The sequence below is a fragment of the Phoxinus phoxinus genome (genome assembly GCF_949152265.1).
Source record: "Phoxinus phoxinus genome assembly, chromosome: 1".
Classification (NCBI taxonomy): Eukaryota; Metazoa; Chordata; class Actinopteri; order Cypriniformes; family Leuciscidae; genus Phoxinus; species Phoxinus phoxinus.
The window spans coordinates 23303717-23321337 of NC_136876.1; the positions used below are offsets into that span (position 1 = coordinate 23303717).

The following is a 17621-nucleotide window of genomic DNA, read 5'->3' on the forward strand; positions in this document are numbered from 1 at the left end:
CTTTTTATAAACAATAATAAGCACGGTTTTCAAACATTTAAGTATTGATATCATATAAGTAAGTAGTCGATGGCCAAACTGGGTGGAGGTCAGGGGGTTTCAAACTTGGGCCTCAAGGGGGTGCTATGGGCTCCACGAAAGAGTTCAGAGAGAAATGTAAAAATAATAATAATGAGATGAATGGCTCTTTAGTCTTTATTTTATGCTTCTCTTCAGGTTTATACATCTATGGTGGGTAAAACAATTATACAATTTCACCTTAATAGAACGTAAGAATGAAAATAATTTTCCAGATTTCTATTTCTAGCATAATTTTTTTACTACATAAATGTATATAGTTAAGAATGGGTCCCTCGCAAAGAAAATATAGTTAGCTCCATGGCATCAAAAAGTTTGAAAACCTCTAATCAACACTACAGTTTTTATGAATCTACATTTTACAACAACAACAAAAAACTAGTTTTGTTTAAAAGTATTTTATATAATTGAGCTAGCTGTGTTGGTGGTGCCACTGCGTGAGATGAACCTCCACAGATTATTTTCACAATTATCCATAATCTTTTGAGAATATTCCTTAACATAAGTAGGGAGAGAGAGCCTTAGTGGGGTCCCATCATCACAGGGCCCAACCCAAGACAATGTATCCAGGTTTTCACCCCCGATGACAGCCCTGCAAAAATGAACCATAAACACAGTCTCGGTAGTAACTGGAATTATCGTTACTGCTTTAAACCTGTGGTAACTTGATACAAGTCACTACTGCAGTCAAAATATTTTTTACAGAAATATTTTGAAAGCTTCTTGCACCGTTTGAAGAACATTAATTTTATACAGTTTTACAATAGTGACAATTACTCAAGTAACTATGGTATCTACATGGTTAACTGTTTACATGAAATTTACATTGGTGGACCATTTGCATAATTTATTTGTGCAAAATTATGGAAGATAAGCTCATTGAGCCTGGGAGAAATCTGGGGTATAGCCTACCTACACAGGGACAGAAAGACAGGACAATGAAAGATGAATTGAAGAAACAATACAAATAGAGTACCAATAAAAACTGAAGACAATAACATACTAAGAAAAAACAAAGCTAAATGCAGTAGCTAGACAATTATAGGACATTTATGACATAATTACGGCATAATTATCATATTACCAGTAAAATAATCATTATAAATGCATTTATTGCAGTGTTAGTAACTGGTGATTCAGTGCTTGAACTGACACGTTTAAGTAAAACAACATGTGCTAAATGACAAGTAAAATATTACCAAGATAAGGCATCATTAACTGCATCCCTAGTTATGCACACATACAGTATCCTCACAATGGCCATATTAACATGTTCCTCAGATACAATAACTGAGATGTCAAATTACATTTCATCTAGTTTATTCAAGTGTTTGTTGTTACATACAACAAAGTTCCTAATTTACACGTGTTTGACAGTCATGATCTTCTCAAATTACATGATTTTCTTCTGACAATTTTGCAGTTTAAGTAAATGTTACTGCTCAGTCTACCACATTGATTCATTTCCTAATATGCTATTTAATAATTAACTTGTCCTCTCAGTCTCAGTGATTCCCGCAGTCACTGAAAACTTTGAATTTAAAAATCGTGATGTGTAGGCCTGGAAAAATAATGGAAGTTAATAAAATATTAAAATTAATTCCTTTCTAGTGAATATACATTTTTATAGTTATGCACTGCCTAAAAATATTTCAGGCTAGATACTGCTCTCTGTGGAGTATTTATAATAGTCAACATCGGTCTGGAAGTATGGTAATTCATGATCCTCTGTACAAAACACAAAGTGGTCTTCCTCAAAGGGGAAAAACGAAGCCATTCTTAGAGCGTTTTTTTGGCTTACTGGAGACATTTGTGCACGCATATTAACTGGAAAGGTCATACAAATGTTAGTCGAACAGCATATCGGCCTTCTGTGTTTTTTATGTAACATGGAAGCTTCTAATATCCTTAAAATAATAAATATCCCAATATATCTATCACAATACGGGGTTCTTTCTCGAGGTGCGTCAACAATGATGCACTCGTCACTCGGCGGGCAGCTGTTGGTCGTCTTCTAGCGTATGCCCTGCTGGTTCTTCATTGAATCTCTGGCACGTGCGCTCATGTCTCCTCATGTTCCCGCTCTGGCTGAAGGTCTTTGAGCACCAGTTGCAGCGGTAAGGCCGTTCTCCGGTGTGTGTGCGCATATGCATCCGAAGGTAGTCAAACTTGGAGAAGTTTCTGCCGCACCAGTGACAGATGAAGGATCTATCGTGTAATTTCTTGTGGAGCTGCAGCTTTGCAAAGTCCTTCAACTGCCTTCCACATTTATTACACTTATATGGCCCTTCATGATCCTGATCTTTCGCTGATGCCCTCCTAGCTTTGGTGAACCGTGTGCGAAGGCGATCCTTTCGCTGCAGCCTCCTCAACGTGGTTGACGTGTCACTGGCTGTTCTCAGCTGGTGAGCGGGTTCTGAGTCCTGACACGGACCGGCGTGGGCAGGGGTAGTGGTAACTGAAGATGTTATTGTGATGATGGTGTCCTCGGGCTCAATCTTAATCCTCGGTGTTGAAACAGTGGGCAGGGTCATATCCCACGTCTCATCCGTACTCGAGCTGTCGAACTGAGGAAAGAGTCGTTGTTCACCTGCATTTTTTTGATGCGCCGACTCCCTGTCCTCTGCCTCTGTCTTACAAGATGAAACGTCATCTAGTATGCGTGGCTTCAGTTCACTAGGTGAATCTTGACTCTGGTCATCGGCCTCCGTTTGCGGATCCTCTAGGTCTTCTGATTCGATTGGAGACGTGTACCCACGTGATGGCAATTCTGTGGGTGAGGCTTCATCAGGAGAGACATTGTGGACTTGTCCTGTATGGTGAAAGCAAAAAAGGATGAAAAAACGGCATTCCCTGATTGTACTTACTTCAGTTATTATTAGTTGCAGTATTGGTCATTTTAAGAGAAGCTAAGGTCATTATTATGTTCATGAAATGCATACAAACATAAGTATATCAGTTCTAAGCAACAAAAGGATGTACAAAGTTACCTTTTTGGCTGTGGAACTAAACATTTGTAATGGCTGAACATTTTATCCAATTGAAACCTGTTTGACAGACTGCTTGGTGTCAAAGTTAAAAGCGCTACTGAGGAATTACATTTCACTAGGGGTGTAACAATATATCGTGTCACAATATAAAAATGCAACAATATGTATCGTGGATAGTGACAAGATGTATTGTCCATAGGTCACGCAAAATGAAAATGACTGTGCATATATAAATTCAAGTTTAAACCACTATATAATGCTGAATATAATGCAATGGGGGAATATTTGTGGGTCCTGATAATGCCAAATGTCTTATGTTACCAGTAAAAAGTGGCCAACATTATTTTAAATATATCTAGTCAGTGAAAGAGTGCAAGCATATTCGTCTAAAATAATTCAGTATTTTTAACTTCAGAATCATGAATATTTTTATTCTGGTGTCAGCATTGTCCTGTGCATTGGGTTACGAGCACCAAGTCCAAGCCTATTCATTTATTATACCCCCAATTTAATACCAAATTTAGCATCTTAATCAACAGTACATTTTTTGTTAACCATTTACCATATGTCTTGTTTAGTATCGCAATAATATTGTATTGTGCGTTCAGTATCGTGATATGTATCAAATCGTGACATGAGGGTATCAAAAATAAGAAAAGCGGTGTGTGGCCTAAATGTCCACTACAACATACAACCGTTTGATCAGAATCAGAAAGATTAGCCAAAGTGTACTTGCACACAAGTACTCTTTCTTGGTTAATCAAATGTTAGGGGTCGTTTATGTTTTTGAAATGAGTGTCTTATGCTTACCACAGCTGCCTTTATTTGATCATAAATACATTAAAAACAGTAATCGTGTTCAATATTATTACAGTGTAAAATTATTGTTTTATATTGTAATATATTCTAAAATGTAATTTATTCCTGTAAATTTTCAGCATCATTACTCGTCTTCAGTGTCACATGATCCTTCAGAAATCATTCTAATATGCTGATTTGATGCTTAAGAAACATTTCTTATTGTTATCGATGTTGAAAACACTTGTGCTGCTTAACACCTTTTTCAGGATTTTTGATGAATAAAGTTGAAAAGAACTGCATTTATTTGAAATGCATGTTTTTTGTAACATTACAAATGTTTAACTAATTTAATGTGTTTGTGCTGAATAAAAGTATGAAATTCTATAAAAACAATTTAATAACCCTGAATATTTGAAATGTAGGCTAGTAACTTTGAATACAGTTGTTTATACCTGTACATACCTGATTTGTGTGATTTTGTTACCCTATTCATTATTTATTACAAAATAAAACAGATGGAATTTCTTTTCCACTCTCACCTCACTGGTCTTGTCGTATCTAGCAATCAAAATACAACATCATCATAATTAAACATTTTATTGTATGGATTGCAAATTCCTATATTTTGACCTACGTTGATACATTCACGTCCACAAACTGACATTACATAACTGATCACTTAATAATACAACCAAACAAATGAGTAAAAACGATAAATGAACATGATTGCTTCTTGTGCTTGACTAGTCAAGTTGTCATAATATCTTTCCTATTATTTCCTCTCCGTGTGGCCCTGCAGCTGTGGCCAATGTCCTCTCTCTCTCTCTCTCTCTCTCTCTCTCTAAATATAAATGTGTTATTGTCCTCAATTAATTGAATATCCATTCAACAGACTATGTTAAAAATATATTATTGTTGTATGATTGTAATTACTGAATACGACAGAGAAGGGCTAGACCAGTGAGGTGACAGAAACTTAGTGGTAAATAAATGACGTCTAGGCTTCTGTGTCAGTCAGTTTCACTATTAAAATGCCGTTGACGGGAAAATACACCCAGCCTGGGTTGTTTAAGGGTGAATTTACCGTTTAAAGGCGCCTGATTCCTCCTCAGCACATCACTCAGCTGTTGTTTCAGCTTCGCGTTTTCTGATCGTGTTTGGGCTGCTTCCTTCTGATAGACATTCACCGTCGCTTCCACCTCCACCCAAATCTCACGAATGACAATTGACATGCGCTTCATCAGGTTAGAATGTAACTTATCTAGTCTTGACATTTTGCCGAAGTATAAAAATAAAACAAATTCGATAAAACACTCGGATAAAAGCAACTCACTACACTTGCTTTTTCTTCTCTTGTTTTAGCTACACGCTGACTCTAGGTGTAAATTACTGCCACCTACTGTACTGTAGCATACACGAGTAGACATATTCACAGCCCTGGATAATATCAAATCTTCAAAGTATTTTCTATATAAATAATAAATAAACCTGGTATTGAAAAATACTTTGAAGATTTGATTCAACCTCAATATATATTGTTGTTGTATTATACTATATTATACCTCAATATATATTGTTGATGTTGTTGTTGTTGTTTTTTCCTTTAAAAAAAAGAAACAACACAAAAAACAATATATAATATATATATATAGTTTGTGGTTTTTGTGTTGTTGTTGTTTTTTGTAAAGAAAATATGAGTGAATATTATTATTGTAATTACTCAATTTATAGTTTTAAGATATTTGTATGTTTAGTGTCTGTCAGTGACCCTTATTTCATTCAGATGACTGGACATAATCTGAAAACACCTTTATCCATACACCGTTACCAAGCAACAACTTTAAACCATTATAGGTATGGTTTGCTAATCATGTACTGCTTTAGCCCTATTTTTTCCTAAAAGATTATTCTTTTCTTTTTTTCTTTTCAAACTCTGGAGCACTTTTTGGGGCTTAGTACAAGTTGACATTGGGGGGTCCTGGGGGGTGCACTCTTTTATGTGGTCATTTTTGAGGGGCTCCGTAACGCACCCCTTTTGGTTATGCACCCCTACATACAGTAACCAAAATTCACACGTTTATAGATCTTATAAATCTGAAAATATTTAGCCATAGCCATATGCCAGCCCAACAGGAAGTCTGCTATTATGGGTTGTTTGAAAAACACATGCGCTGCATCCTGAATCAAATACTTCCCTACTATGCGAAAAAGAGTACGCCAAAAGAGTATTTCCAAATACATAATTTGACATTTGGAATTTTAAATACTCTTCCTTAGCCTGGGAAAACCCCAGGCTAACTCTTCCTAGGAGATTCATCCAATCACCACCAAAGTCGGTCAACATGAAACCAAGATATTGAAGATGCTAAATTTTGTATATGCGAGCGGATTTTGTATATCTCGAAAGGTTTAGCCATGGCGTTGAAATTAATTTATGACGAGAAAAGTGAAACAGGAGGCATGTTAACTTCTACATACATTGACTAATTTTGATGAAACTTTAGCTGTATGTTCATTGAAGGAGGCTGATCACATGGATGTAGCAGCATTGTGTATCACTTTTTTAAAAAAATTAAATTGCCCTCTTATTTTTACCCGATAACTTTGTCAGAACAATGTCAAGACACAGCAAATGCAAAACTTTGAAAGGATTAGTGATATCTTAAATTATGTTGCCATGGCAACGTGTCAAACTTTAATATTCTTTTGGGGTGTTCTTGAGACTCTACAGTACTCTTCTGAAAATTGGATATATTCATGTCTGAGCAGTTGCTCTCTAAACTTTCATGATCCTGGAATATTGCTACTTAGTTAAGCCTTCGCGTACACATTAGTTTAATTATGCAAACTTCATCAGTCTCAGAGGAACAGATGTTTCTGTCCATTTAATGGCTTAGTCTTTAATCATAAGATGGCTGATTGCACTGCATGTAATCACATCTTTCTGTCTCAGGTATTAATTAGGTTCTGAGTGCAGTAGCCCTAATCTAAAACCAAACATGTCTGCCGCTGTCTGCCTGTGAAAGAGTTTGTAGTCTGGCTCTGGCTCACATGAACGCAGATGTCTCTGTCTTTTTAGTTTTTATTCCAATCCAGAGGTCCTGAACTTCCTCGAGTATCGTGGAATCTGGTACATTTAGTGACAGAAACAATGTAGTAAAAACATTAGCAAAAGATGATGATTAAAGGAATTATGGGAAATTGTGTTTTTCTATGTAATGTTTTTTTTTTTTTTTTTACTGGCTTTTAAGGACCTCCACTTGAATGAACATGCATCAAAAAGGTTTAATGTGAGTTGGGAGTCTCATGGATTTTACTCCCATCCTTATCGCGTTCTCAAGTGCTATTACCATCAGAGACAGTCAAACAAGATTGGCTTGCCAAGCAGACAGAGACACAAGCTCTCCCACTTAAAGCAGATTTAGCAATTATGTTATTTGATTAGATTGTGTAATTAAATCCCACAAGGTTAAGTGTGCACTACACCTTGTCGTCTCCACTACTCTCTATTCTTTGTGACATTTAACCTTCACTGGTCTCTCTCAGTCCATGAAGATGCATTTAGAAGTAAGGGACTAGTTTATTTGCATTAGGTACATTTACATTAACTGTTAATTTAAGCCTTATTGCCTATTTGTTAGCAGCAGGGATCCATTTAGCAAATCTCAAGCTTTATGTGGGCAATGAGGTAAAATAATGAAATTGCTGTTATTACCGTTCAAAAGTTTGGAGTCAGTCATTAAGATTTTTTAATGCTTTTGAAAGTCTCTTATGCTCACTGAATTTATTTGATAAAAATCATTATTCCAGTCCTCAGTGTCTCGTGATCCTTCAGAAATCGTTCTAATATGACGATTTGATGATCAAGAAACATTTTTTGTTATTATCACAGTTGTGCCACTTATTTTGTGGAAACAGATAAATTTTTCAGGATTCTTTGAAAAATAAAAAAATCATGTATTAAATGTTTTGTAAAATGCTTATTTTGTAAAATGCCCTTCCATCTGTCTGGCTTATGATTCACTTTTCAACAAATTACTTGATTTTCTTATTATGCTCACTGTTACACAAAACGCTATATAAGCATGGTGGCTAAAACATGTAGGCCTATGCATTGTCTCTTCTGCCGTTTCTTCTTGTTCATTTTTCCTCTTTTCAGAAAGCATGTATTCGATCAGCCCCTCCTTTTTCCGTCTGTTGCACAAAAATATCCCTCTTTCACTGTCTAAACCAGTCTGTCTCTGCAGCTCCCATTAACCTCACACACACACTTTCCCTAGCCGTCTCCACTTCTCCAGAGCCTTTTAATAATGCATGCTGCTATAAAATTCAAATGAGATAGATTTTTAAACACACCAGTGAAGTCTGAGCGCACGCTCTCTTTCTCCGTACATCCTGCTGCACTCCGGTCCCACTGTCCTCCTCGCCTAACAACCGTTGCCCTGGAAACTGGAACGTCCTGGAGACATATGCGGTATAGAGGGAGCAAGGAAACAGCGGAGAGGGAAAGAGTGTGTGATCCAACAAAACAGGCACACGGAGTCTCAAATGTATTTATAATGACAGGAGGAGTGGCATAATGAGGGACAGTTTATTCACTGGACTCATTGATGCATAATCAGTGTTGGTACAGAGCAGAATAAGGATCAATACTGCAAGATCTATCAAACGCTTCGGTTCAGATACAGCGTACATCACATATTATTGTTCCAAAGCAATTTATTAAGGCATGCACAGGCAAATCTGCACAAAATCAGGATTATATTAGCAACAAGAGTTATCATAAAGCCTCTCAAATCATTTCATGTCACAGAGGAATCTTGAGTCGCACGGGTGCTTTCACCAAAATGCTGATGAATTTGTAAGGGAATGTTCAATAAACACAAATAACAGATTTATTCTCCACACCAAAAAAACAGAACAGCAGGTAGAACTTGTAACCCAGATAATTGGACTCGGCTGTTGTCTTTGAAACATTTGTTTCATAATTATATTATGCAGCACAGGCAATCTGTAATCAGCAAGCAAGCATGCTTGTATAAGGTCAAAGTTTCAGCAAAGCACAAATGGCATAGAAAACAAATGGGCTGATTTCAAAATACATAGGCTACCAATAAAAATACTCAAGAGTGAGAACATTTGTGAAAGCACTGCAGTGTTAACAGTCAAGAGTTGCATTACGAACACTGTTCATGTCCATCAAAGAGATTCAGATTACCAGATGCAATTGGAAGCGGTACAAATATGTACAGACACATATATACATACACACATATATATATATATATATACAAGCATGAATTGTAAGCGGGTTAAATACAAATAGCTGAGCAGAACAATTCAAGAGAACAAAAGTCAAGCTGCATTCACTGACTGCACGCAGTTGGATCAAATGTGCATGCTACGGTCATTCCTATTTGAGTGGTGGGGATGTGAAGTGGCCACAAATGGAAATGTATCAAAAAGACAACTGTAGCTGCTTCTGTTGACGCAAGCCTAGCCCACTGCGAGACCCCAAAATGGAGGCCTCTCACTACCCAAACTGAGTCAGCATGCGCATCGACATCATACTGCTTGTAATACTGAATCATTTGCATTAGATACAGAACATTTACAAAGTGCTAGCATAGGTTGCATTTGCCTTGTAAAAAAATAGTAATACTTGATTTCAGAGACTTAACAAGTGCTCCTCATCTCTGTCAAAAAGCTGTTGACATCAGTGAAACAGAATCGCATTCTGCATGCAAGACCTGAAGCCATGAAAATGAGGGATTTGTTAGCCTGGGAAAACCCAGACCACTTCCGGCAAATTTAGATTTGCTCTGCAAGTGGGTCTGGCAAAGAGCCCATTGAAACCCATTTCCAATCCGTCGAAATCGCGGCACCAATCAGAAACGTTGGGGCGGGCTTTACACGATGACCACAGAGCAGAGACGGTGACTGACGCAGATATTGTACATTACAAAGATGGATGCCGCCGTGGAACATCACAACATCACTCGTTCGAATCAGCTATCGCGTCTGTTTCAAGCGATTTAAAATGGTCATTTTCGTTAACACAGAGAATTGCTGAGAGTCTCGAGATGTTTCTCCGTCGCTCTGCATACGTCATGTCATTCATCGCTCTGATTGGTTTTAGATCTATCCTACGTCCGTTGGTGACGCCCCTGTGGAAATGAATTGTCTATGGAGCTTTGCCAGACCCTTACTCAGTTACAACTGAGAGTGGTCTGGGTTTTCCCAGGCTAGGGATTTGTGATATTATCTGTAAAATAACTCTAAATATGTAGGGATGCACAATTATTGGGTATCATATTTGTTATCGTTTGGTAGTATTTACATTGATATATCAGTCCGTGAATATTAGATTTTTCTTTTTATTTGGATGATTTAGAATTTGAATTGTGCATGCTTATTTCCTCGTTTTATATGTATACGTTGTTTATATTTAATTCGATCAGTTAGTCAAAATTTAGTTGTGTATGCTCATTTCATCGGTTTTTAGATTTAATGGATCAGTCGTTGCATTTAATCTGTCAGCCAATATTGAAAATGTGTTGGCTGATATTGAGTACTTAATTGTGCATGCTCATTTCCTCTGTTTTAAAATGTAATTTATCAGTTATTGTATTTTATTAGTCGGTCAAATGAAAATGTTCTCGCTTTTAGATTATTTAGATACATTTAGATGAACTTTGTCATCCCAGTTAAAGTTACTCTTTAAAAACATGAATAATTAAATAACATTTCTTAAATGTAACCTTGAGTATTCATTTTAAACACTATTTTTTGTTGAGCCTAAATGTATTTTTAGCGTTTTATTCTTTACTGAATTATTTTGATAAAATAGTATAGATTTTGAAAATCGGCAAATTATCAGATTATCGGGATGCACTAAAATTTTTATATCGGTGCATCCCTGTATATGCCTTTTTAAAAATGCATTCTTATTTCCCACATGCCCACTAAGCTGGAGTCTTGGCAGCATCTGAATTTTAGCACAGTCGGTGTGGCCTAACTAGGAATGAATTAGGCATCATTATGTTGAGCAAAACAAATCATTCCACCAAGCAAACAGTTTTGGGCTGTGTAAAACGATTCGTCATAATCAAAACGTCCTAGCGTTCCTGCTGAATGTGCTGAAAGAGTCTGATTCTATTGTAAACATTACGGTGTAAAAACACGAGTATCATCACTTTGCCTCATACTAATAAAACACAATAATAAATCAATGGTTGGCTTTCTGTTTGCCTTGAAGGATCTGGTCGAGCATAGCTGTAAGGAAGAGGGGAGGGCATGTTGGCAAGCGCTACGATATTGGCTTCCTTGCACACACACACACACACACACACACACACACACACACACGCAAGCAAGCAGCCAATCAGAGGCAGCTAGGATCCTTCTCAACACTACTGCATTCCCTACATCTCCCCATCTCTGGGGTATCTTTTCATCTGAAGCCACCGCCCCCCTCCTCTCTTCTCTCTCCATCCTTCCATCTGTGGGAAACAAAAGACTGCAGCTTGGTCTCGATCCCTCCCACTTTCTCTTCACCTCTCCATCCTTCTCTCTCTGATAGGATTCTCTGATACATCATTTTTTTGTTTTTGTGCATTAACCTGCATCTCAATTACCTGTGCTTTGTGTGTGTGAATATTAAGAACAGAAAGAGAGAACTAAAAATAGAGAGGCGACTGTGCTGTTCTTCCACATCGTTTCATTCCTTATCCTTTGAGACAATCATCGTGTCTGATAAAAAATCTGTTGATGGATGCCAATACAAAGGCATCTGCTGATTTATACAATCGATTACATTTTAATCTGAGCTATTCTTTATGGATTCACACTTCTGAGCAAACTTCTAAGCTGAACTTGTGCCTAAAAAAACAAATCCTCTCCAGCAATCCCCTCTGATTCTTTTCCTCCCTCAAATCCTCAAGGGGTGTGCGGCGAATGAAATGAGATCATCTTTGTGGTCTTCTTACTGACATCATCTGAAACGAGGAGTCCTTTGTTGAAAATAAAAAACCAAATATGCATGCCTTGCCACTTCACTCGTGATCCCGCTGAGTGTGTTGTTTCTGAAAGTTCTGGCATGGTAGAAGATAAAGGTAACATCCAGCTTTAGAGTCTTCAGATAGAGTATAAAACAGGTGAAAATGCATTCTGGTGCATTCAGATGTAGAAAGATGTATTACACATGGAAGAAGAAGAAAATGGTCATCATGTACTGGTTGTTGGGTGTGAAGTTTAGTCATGAATTTGACTTCATCTTGAGTGTTGTGATGGCCGTCAGGTCTTAAGTATTACTGAAAGAGAAGAAGAGTTGTTCAAAGAGTGAAGCAAAGTGAATTCAAACAAAACAAGGATGATGATGATACAATTACAACTCAATAAGAATTCAAATATAAAAAGTCGCTCAAACTCTTAAACCTCTTGTGTCTACAACAAACACAAGAGGAGACACAACAAACAGGATAGATTTATACAAATATTATGAATTATTTGCAATGACTTTTATTAACTTTCAACTGTTACAACAAAGTCAGCTTGTGTATTTTTTTTTTTTTTTAAGCATAAGTCTAAGTATATGCAGGTATACTGTAGATAGATTTTCAACATTTTTAAAATAAAGCAGGATACAAAGAGTTTGGTCAGTTTTTGTTTTTTTGAAAGAAAAAACGTAATGCTTTTATTCAGCAAGGAGGCATTAAATTGTATCAAAACTGATTTTTATGTTACAAAAGATTCTATTCATCAAATAATCCTAAACAAATCCACAAAAATATTAAGCAGCACAATTGTTTTCAGCATTGATAATGAGAAATGTTTCTTGAGCAGAAAATCAGCATATCATAATGATTTCTGAAGGATCATGTGACACTGAAGACTGGAGTAATGATGCTGAAAATTCAGCTTTACAGCACAGGCATAAATTATATTTTAAATTATATTTAAATATAAAACAGCTATTTTAAACTGTGATAACATTTCTGTTTTTGATAGTAATTTTTTGCTGTAAATGCAGCCTTGGTTAACATGAGACTTTCCAACCCCAAACATTTGAACATTAGTATATGTCATATTTCAACTCCTGAAATTACAAGAAATTACCGGTACATCTTAATCTCTAAACAGTAATCCTTCACAATATAATATCAGATGTTTAAATGGGTTACCTGTGAAAAAAACTTAATTAACAAACCAAAGAAACATTATTTTTAATCTGGTCCCTGAAATGGTCTCAACAAACTTAGATCCATTAACAACAGGCCCATGATCAAATTGACCTGTAATCAGATCTAATTCAAATCCTCACGAGCTAAAGTCAATCTGACATTGACCCAAATCACAAAGTCTGCTCTAGGCTTACATTCAGTTTCACATACTCTGGGCTCATGGGAAGGATACTCACCACCCCAGTTGATGACGATAGTAACAATAATGATGATGATCCCACCCACCAGCGACACGATGGACAGGACCTTTGCATTCCGGCCAAGACGGCGTGCGCCGTCCATGTTGCCCTGCTGCAGACTGTTACGAGACTGAGATTGGAAAGAGAAGTTGAATGAACAGGAGGAAAAGATACACAAGTAGAATAAATCATTTCATTATCATAAGAACGAATTATGCAAGATACAGTTATGCTTTGCCAGTAAGAAATGGTTTTAGTTTACTCTCCAATGGCAAAAAAGTCACTTTCCGAGCTGCACTATTCTTGCATACACAAGTGAAATCGCAATCCCTCCTTACTCGACAGAAACTGTATCCAGACATCCCACCCCATGAACACATGAGCACACACACACACACACACACACACACCATCACTGAGAAGGTCAAGCCGACGATGTTGATGGGCCAGACAGGGCAGAGGCAGGCCAGAATAGCCCATATGAGATAATCGTTGGGTTTGGATCCGTCTCCTCCAGCATCAGTGGCTGCGCTGGGCTGTCGGGTGAGCGATGGTCGAGGGGACCCCGTGTAACTCAGTGACCCGGAGCGGCTGCTCAACCTGGCGCGCCCGTTTGCATGTGCGTGGCTGGGTTTGACATGCTGTTGACGAAGAGGAGAAGCAACGGGGGGACAACTGTCGATAGGAGCCGGGCAAACACCATTACCTGTGTGATGGTGAGAGAAAGAAACACGTGAGAAAGCCAGACATTGGACGGATACATAAGCCTGCATTTCAGCCTGTCCATTCCAAAGGCACAAACGTCTCAGATTTTATTGGTAGATAACTGCATCTGACTCATCTACACAGACAAGAAAAGAGAGTGGGGGAGGATATAAATCCTGAGAAGAAAAGGGAGTGAAAGTAGAGTGAGGCTCTAAATCATGTCCTTCTGACATCTGGTCTAAGATTAACACTCAAGGAAATTGAGAAAAAAAAAATGCTGAGAGGTCATCAAAGACAGAAGGGACAGCTTGTACATCACAGTGGGTGATCATTAAATCCCCCTCCAGGTTATTATAAATTGTATATTTTAAAAACAAACTATTTAATAAACAAACACAATGCAAAATGCAAGATTATAAAATATTTTTTAATGAAATGTTTTTTTTTACTTATTTCCATCTTCTCGTCAATGACTGTCAGGTGAACTTGGGGTGGGGCATCCTGAGAGGGGGCGGAGTCTACAGCAGGAGTAGGTGTTGTTGCGGGGGTTGGATCTTGCTGCTCATTTTTTATTGGCTGAGAGGAGATGGCGGTGAGGTCTGACTCTGTGCCTGGTTGCTGACTGGTCTCTTGCTCCGATTGTTGCTGTTGCTGTTTTTCCTCCTCTGCACCAGGGGCAGCAGTGGGAATGCTGGCGTCAGCATTCAAATCCATTCCCAAGATGTTTATGACAACTTATGTGTGGCAAAATCAAGCTTTTATGTCCGGATTCTGAATCGTTTAGAACTGTTGGGTAAAAGTAAAAAAAAATTAAACATATAAGGCTCATTCACATACCACTTATATTATGAAGACAATAATGAACACTACCATTCAAAAGACTAGGGTCATTAAAACATTTTTTTTAAGAAATTTATATTTTTATTCAGCAAGGACACATTAAATTGATCCAACGTGACAGTAAAGACATTTATCATGTTACAAAAAATTCAATTTCAAATAAATGCTCTTTTAAACTTTCTATTCATCAATCCTGAAAAAAAGATATCACAGTTTCCATAAAATTAAGCAGCACAATTGCTTTCAACATTTGTCAGCATATTAAAATTATTTCTGAAGGATCATGTGACACTGAAGACTGAAGTGATGCTGAAAATTCAGCTTTGATATCGCAGGAATAAATTACATTTTCAAATAGAAAACAGTTGTTTTAAATTGTAATCACACTATTACTGTTTTTACTGTATTTTTTATCAAATAAATGCAGCCTTGGTAAGCATAAGAGACTTACCGCTTACAGACCTCAAACCTTGTACCCCTGTCTACTTAAAGGGGAAGTTAGCAATTTACACTGTCTGTTTTCAAATCAGTTTCCCAAACACTACCCTTGTCTCCCACGTACTGGTTTGAAAGACAGATTGTCACGCCTCAAACTCACATTTTGAACCAATGTGATTATTATGGTCTCTAAAACATACAGAGCAATGATTTGATTTGCTATAGAGCTACTACATCATTTTAAGGGGATTGCAATGCTGCAAATTAATAAGCTGGAACAGGAAACCTTTAAGATCTCACCAACATTAAACCTACATTAAGTTGCTGGTAAAAAGCATTTGAAGAAAAAATTCTGTAATCAAGTTCAATATATTCTTCTTTACTCCATGATTTTAACAGGGTATGTCTTCATTTTTATTTTTCAAGTCAACTGGTCTGGGGGCTCTGCACCTGTTTACCTGCTCAATGAATCTCTCTCACAGCAGAATCTGTCCTGAGAAATGAAAAATAAAGCCATCACAACCAGCTTTATCCGCGTGCTATATCCTCACCTCATCATATACAGATGTGAAAGATGACAGATTTGTGTGAACAGTAGGCTAACGATCAATGCTGGATTTCCTAAAACTAAATTTTTACTACACAAAACTACACAATATTGGATGAAAGGTCTTCAAAAACTAGCACTCTGTCACACCCAAGATCCCAGAAATCAAGATCCTAAAATAAAAAAATAAAAAAATCATATTCATTATATTCAGATAGAACTAAAGTCAAATATTGATTACATAGTACATTCTGTACTTCAAAGTCCACACGAGCATCAGACGTATCAATGTCTGTGAGAAAACAAAGAGCATCAAATGACACACCCATATCTGCAACTATATAGGCTATATAAGAAAAAAAAACCTTTTATGATTTATGACAGATACATACTAAATGAACACTACAACTGACTTGTACACCATGAGGCCGTTTAACATAACGCTAAAATCAATGGAATAATCCATCAATCCCACATTAACGACTTTCCCCTTTGCCTGTCATCTGTCTCACTCTGAAATGGAAAGAGGTCTGTCTCTAGAGATGAGCACACAACAGACACACACGGGACACGCAGCCACGCGTCTTCTGCACGAATGCCAAATGGCTATATATATATATTTCAATATTCAATGTATATCTCATAATTCAAAGAGAATAATGGTGACAGATCACATAAGAAAAGTGACACACCCACAGGACCCGATAAAGCCTGATGCGAGAATCAAAATGCCAGTAATAAACCACAGCAGCATGCAGATCGAAAGTATACTCACCTTAATCTAGTGCAAAACAAATTCAAAAAGCATTATAATCCTTCTCATTTTTGAATTTAAATAAACCCTAGGCATATAATGAAAGTTTCAGATGGTGCAACAGAGTTTAAAAAGGCGATGATTTACGTTAGCATCTGCGTTTTAGTATAAAAACGTGGTGTGATCTGTCTGCATATGCCCTGCCTGTATGACTCTCTCTGTCTGTTCTATCTGCATGAACCTGTGTGCGCGTGCTCGACTCTGTGTATGCGTGCGCGTTTTTCTTTCTTTTTTTTTTTCTTCTTTTTTTTTGTGGTACTTGTAGAGATATCTCTCTGGATAGTGATTTTGTGGATTTTGATTCATCCCAGTGACTCGAATCTTTTGAGTGGACTGAATAAAATCATTCAGACATAGGCCTACATGATTTGTGAGTGGTTACATCAGTAGGCCTACAAGTTTGTTTTCGCAGTCATACAGTGACAAAAAAGGGAAAAGATCTGCTTTGTTGTAGTTTGATTATGATGGTTAATCTCTGCTTTAAGAGACTGTCAGTGGATCTGTAAACATTTATATATAGGCTATATATAAAGGACACGTCTTTTATTAAAGGATACGTATTAGAATGTTAGTCTGTAAAGAATAGGTTGAGTTTAATGGTTCAATGACAAGCTCACAACGCACATCGCCACACACAGGCTACAATATAAAGTAAATTTCAAAGATAAACGTCCATAAAACTGGAAAATCGCAGTTAATAGACACGATACCAAACGAGGCACGAGTTAATTTGCCACTTATTAATTAACCAATAGAAGCGTGATGGGTTCATTCTGTCACGTGATAAATCGGGTGCTCTTCGTTTATCTTTAAAGGGTAACTAAACCCCTGGTCAGAGCCTGACTCCACCCACTGGCAATATTTGAAAAATGCTGGAAAAGTGGGCAGAGCCCAACGGACGAACCGAGGGCGGGGCTGAGCGGGTGATTGACAGACCCGCAGTGACTGACAGCTGCTGTCAGACTCGCTAAGATGGAGAGTGACGCA

At 37.4% G+C, this 17621-nt stretch overlaps 2 protein-coding genes across 4 annotated transcripts; both read right to left on the reverse strand.

The window, feature by feature from the left end:
* Positions 1 to 182: 182 nt before the first annotated feature.
* On the reverse strand, positions 183 to 5290 carry LOC307002535 (uncharacterized protein). 2 transcript variants are annotated; one of them, XM_079620228.1, is made up of 3 exons: positions 4954 to 5272; positions 4332 to 4427; positions 224 to 2890 (listed from the first exon to the last, which is right to left on the reverse strand). In XM_079620228.1, the coding sequence occupies exons 2-3, from the start codon at positions 4360 to 4362 to the stop codon at positions 2064 to 2066; spliced, it is 858 nt and encodes a 285-aa protein (XP_079476354.1). In that variant the 5' UTR covers positions 4363 to 4427; positions 4954 to 5272; the 3' UTR covers positions 224 to 2063. The 2 variants fall into 2 exon arrangements, with proteins under 2 accessions (XP_079476353.1, XP_079476354.1); XM_079620227.1 differs by lacking the exon at positions 4332 to 4427 and having other exon boundaries at positions 183 to 2890; positions 4954 to 5290.
* Positions 5291 to 10252: 4962 nt separating this feature from the next.
* On the reverse strand, positions 10253 to 16843 carry LOC306998486 (uncharacterized protein). Of its 2 annotated transcripts, XM_079612631.1 has the most exons (6): positions 16596 to 16827; positions 15732 to 15766; positions 14445 to 14781; positions 13701 to 13996; positions 13288 to 13420; positions 11482 to 12181 (listed from the first exon to the last, which is right to left on the reverse strand). In XM_079612631.1, the coding sequence occupies exons 3-6, from the start codon at positions 14707 to 14709 to the stop codon at positions 12165 to 12167; spliced, it is 711 nt and encodes a 236-aa protein (XP_079468757.1). In that variant the 5' UTR covers positions 14710 to 14781; positions 15732 to 15766; positions 16596 to 16827; the 3' UTR covers positions 11482 to 12164. The 2 variants fall into 2 exon arrangements, with proteins under 2 accessions (XP_079468756.1, XP_079468757.1); XM_079612630.1 differs by lacking the exon at positions 15732 to 15766 and having other exon boundaries at positions 10253 to 12181; positions 16596 to 16843.
* Between the last annotated feature and the right edge of the window lie 778 nt (positions 16844 to 17621).

What these genes read in the sequence shown, in the direction of transcription:
- LOC307002535 (XM_079620227.1), bottom strand. Translation starts at nt 5,143, where the DNA reads ATGTCAAGACTAGATAAGTTACATTCTAACCTGATGAAGCGCATGTCA. An exon ending in GAATCAGGCGCCTTTAAACG is followed by an intron (nt 2,891 to 4,953) that starts GTAAATTCACCC and finishes TTCACCATACAG; the next exon opens with GACAAGTCCACAATGTCTCT.
- LOC306998486 (XM_079612630.1), bottom strand. Translation starts at nt 14,709, where the DNA reads ATGGATTTGAATGCTGACGCCAGCATTCCCACTGCTGCCCCTGGTGCA. An exon ending in TGACGAGAAGATGGAAATAA is followed by an intron (nt 13,997 to 14,444) that starts GTAAAAAAAAAC and finishes ACCATCACACAG; the next exon opens with GTAATGGTGTTTGCCCGGCT. An exon ending in GCTTGACCTTCTCAGTGATG is followed by an intron (nt 13,421 to 13,700) that starts GTGTGTGTGTGT and finishes TTCCAATCTCAG; the next exon opens with TCTCGTAACAGTCTGCAGCA.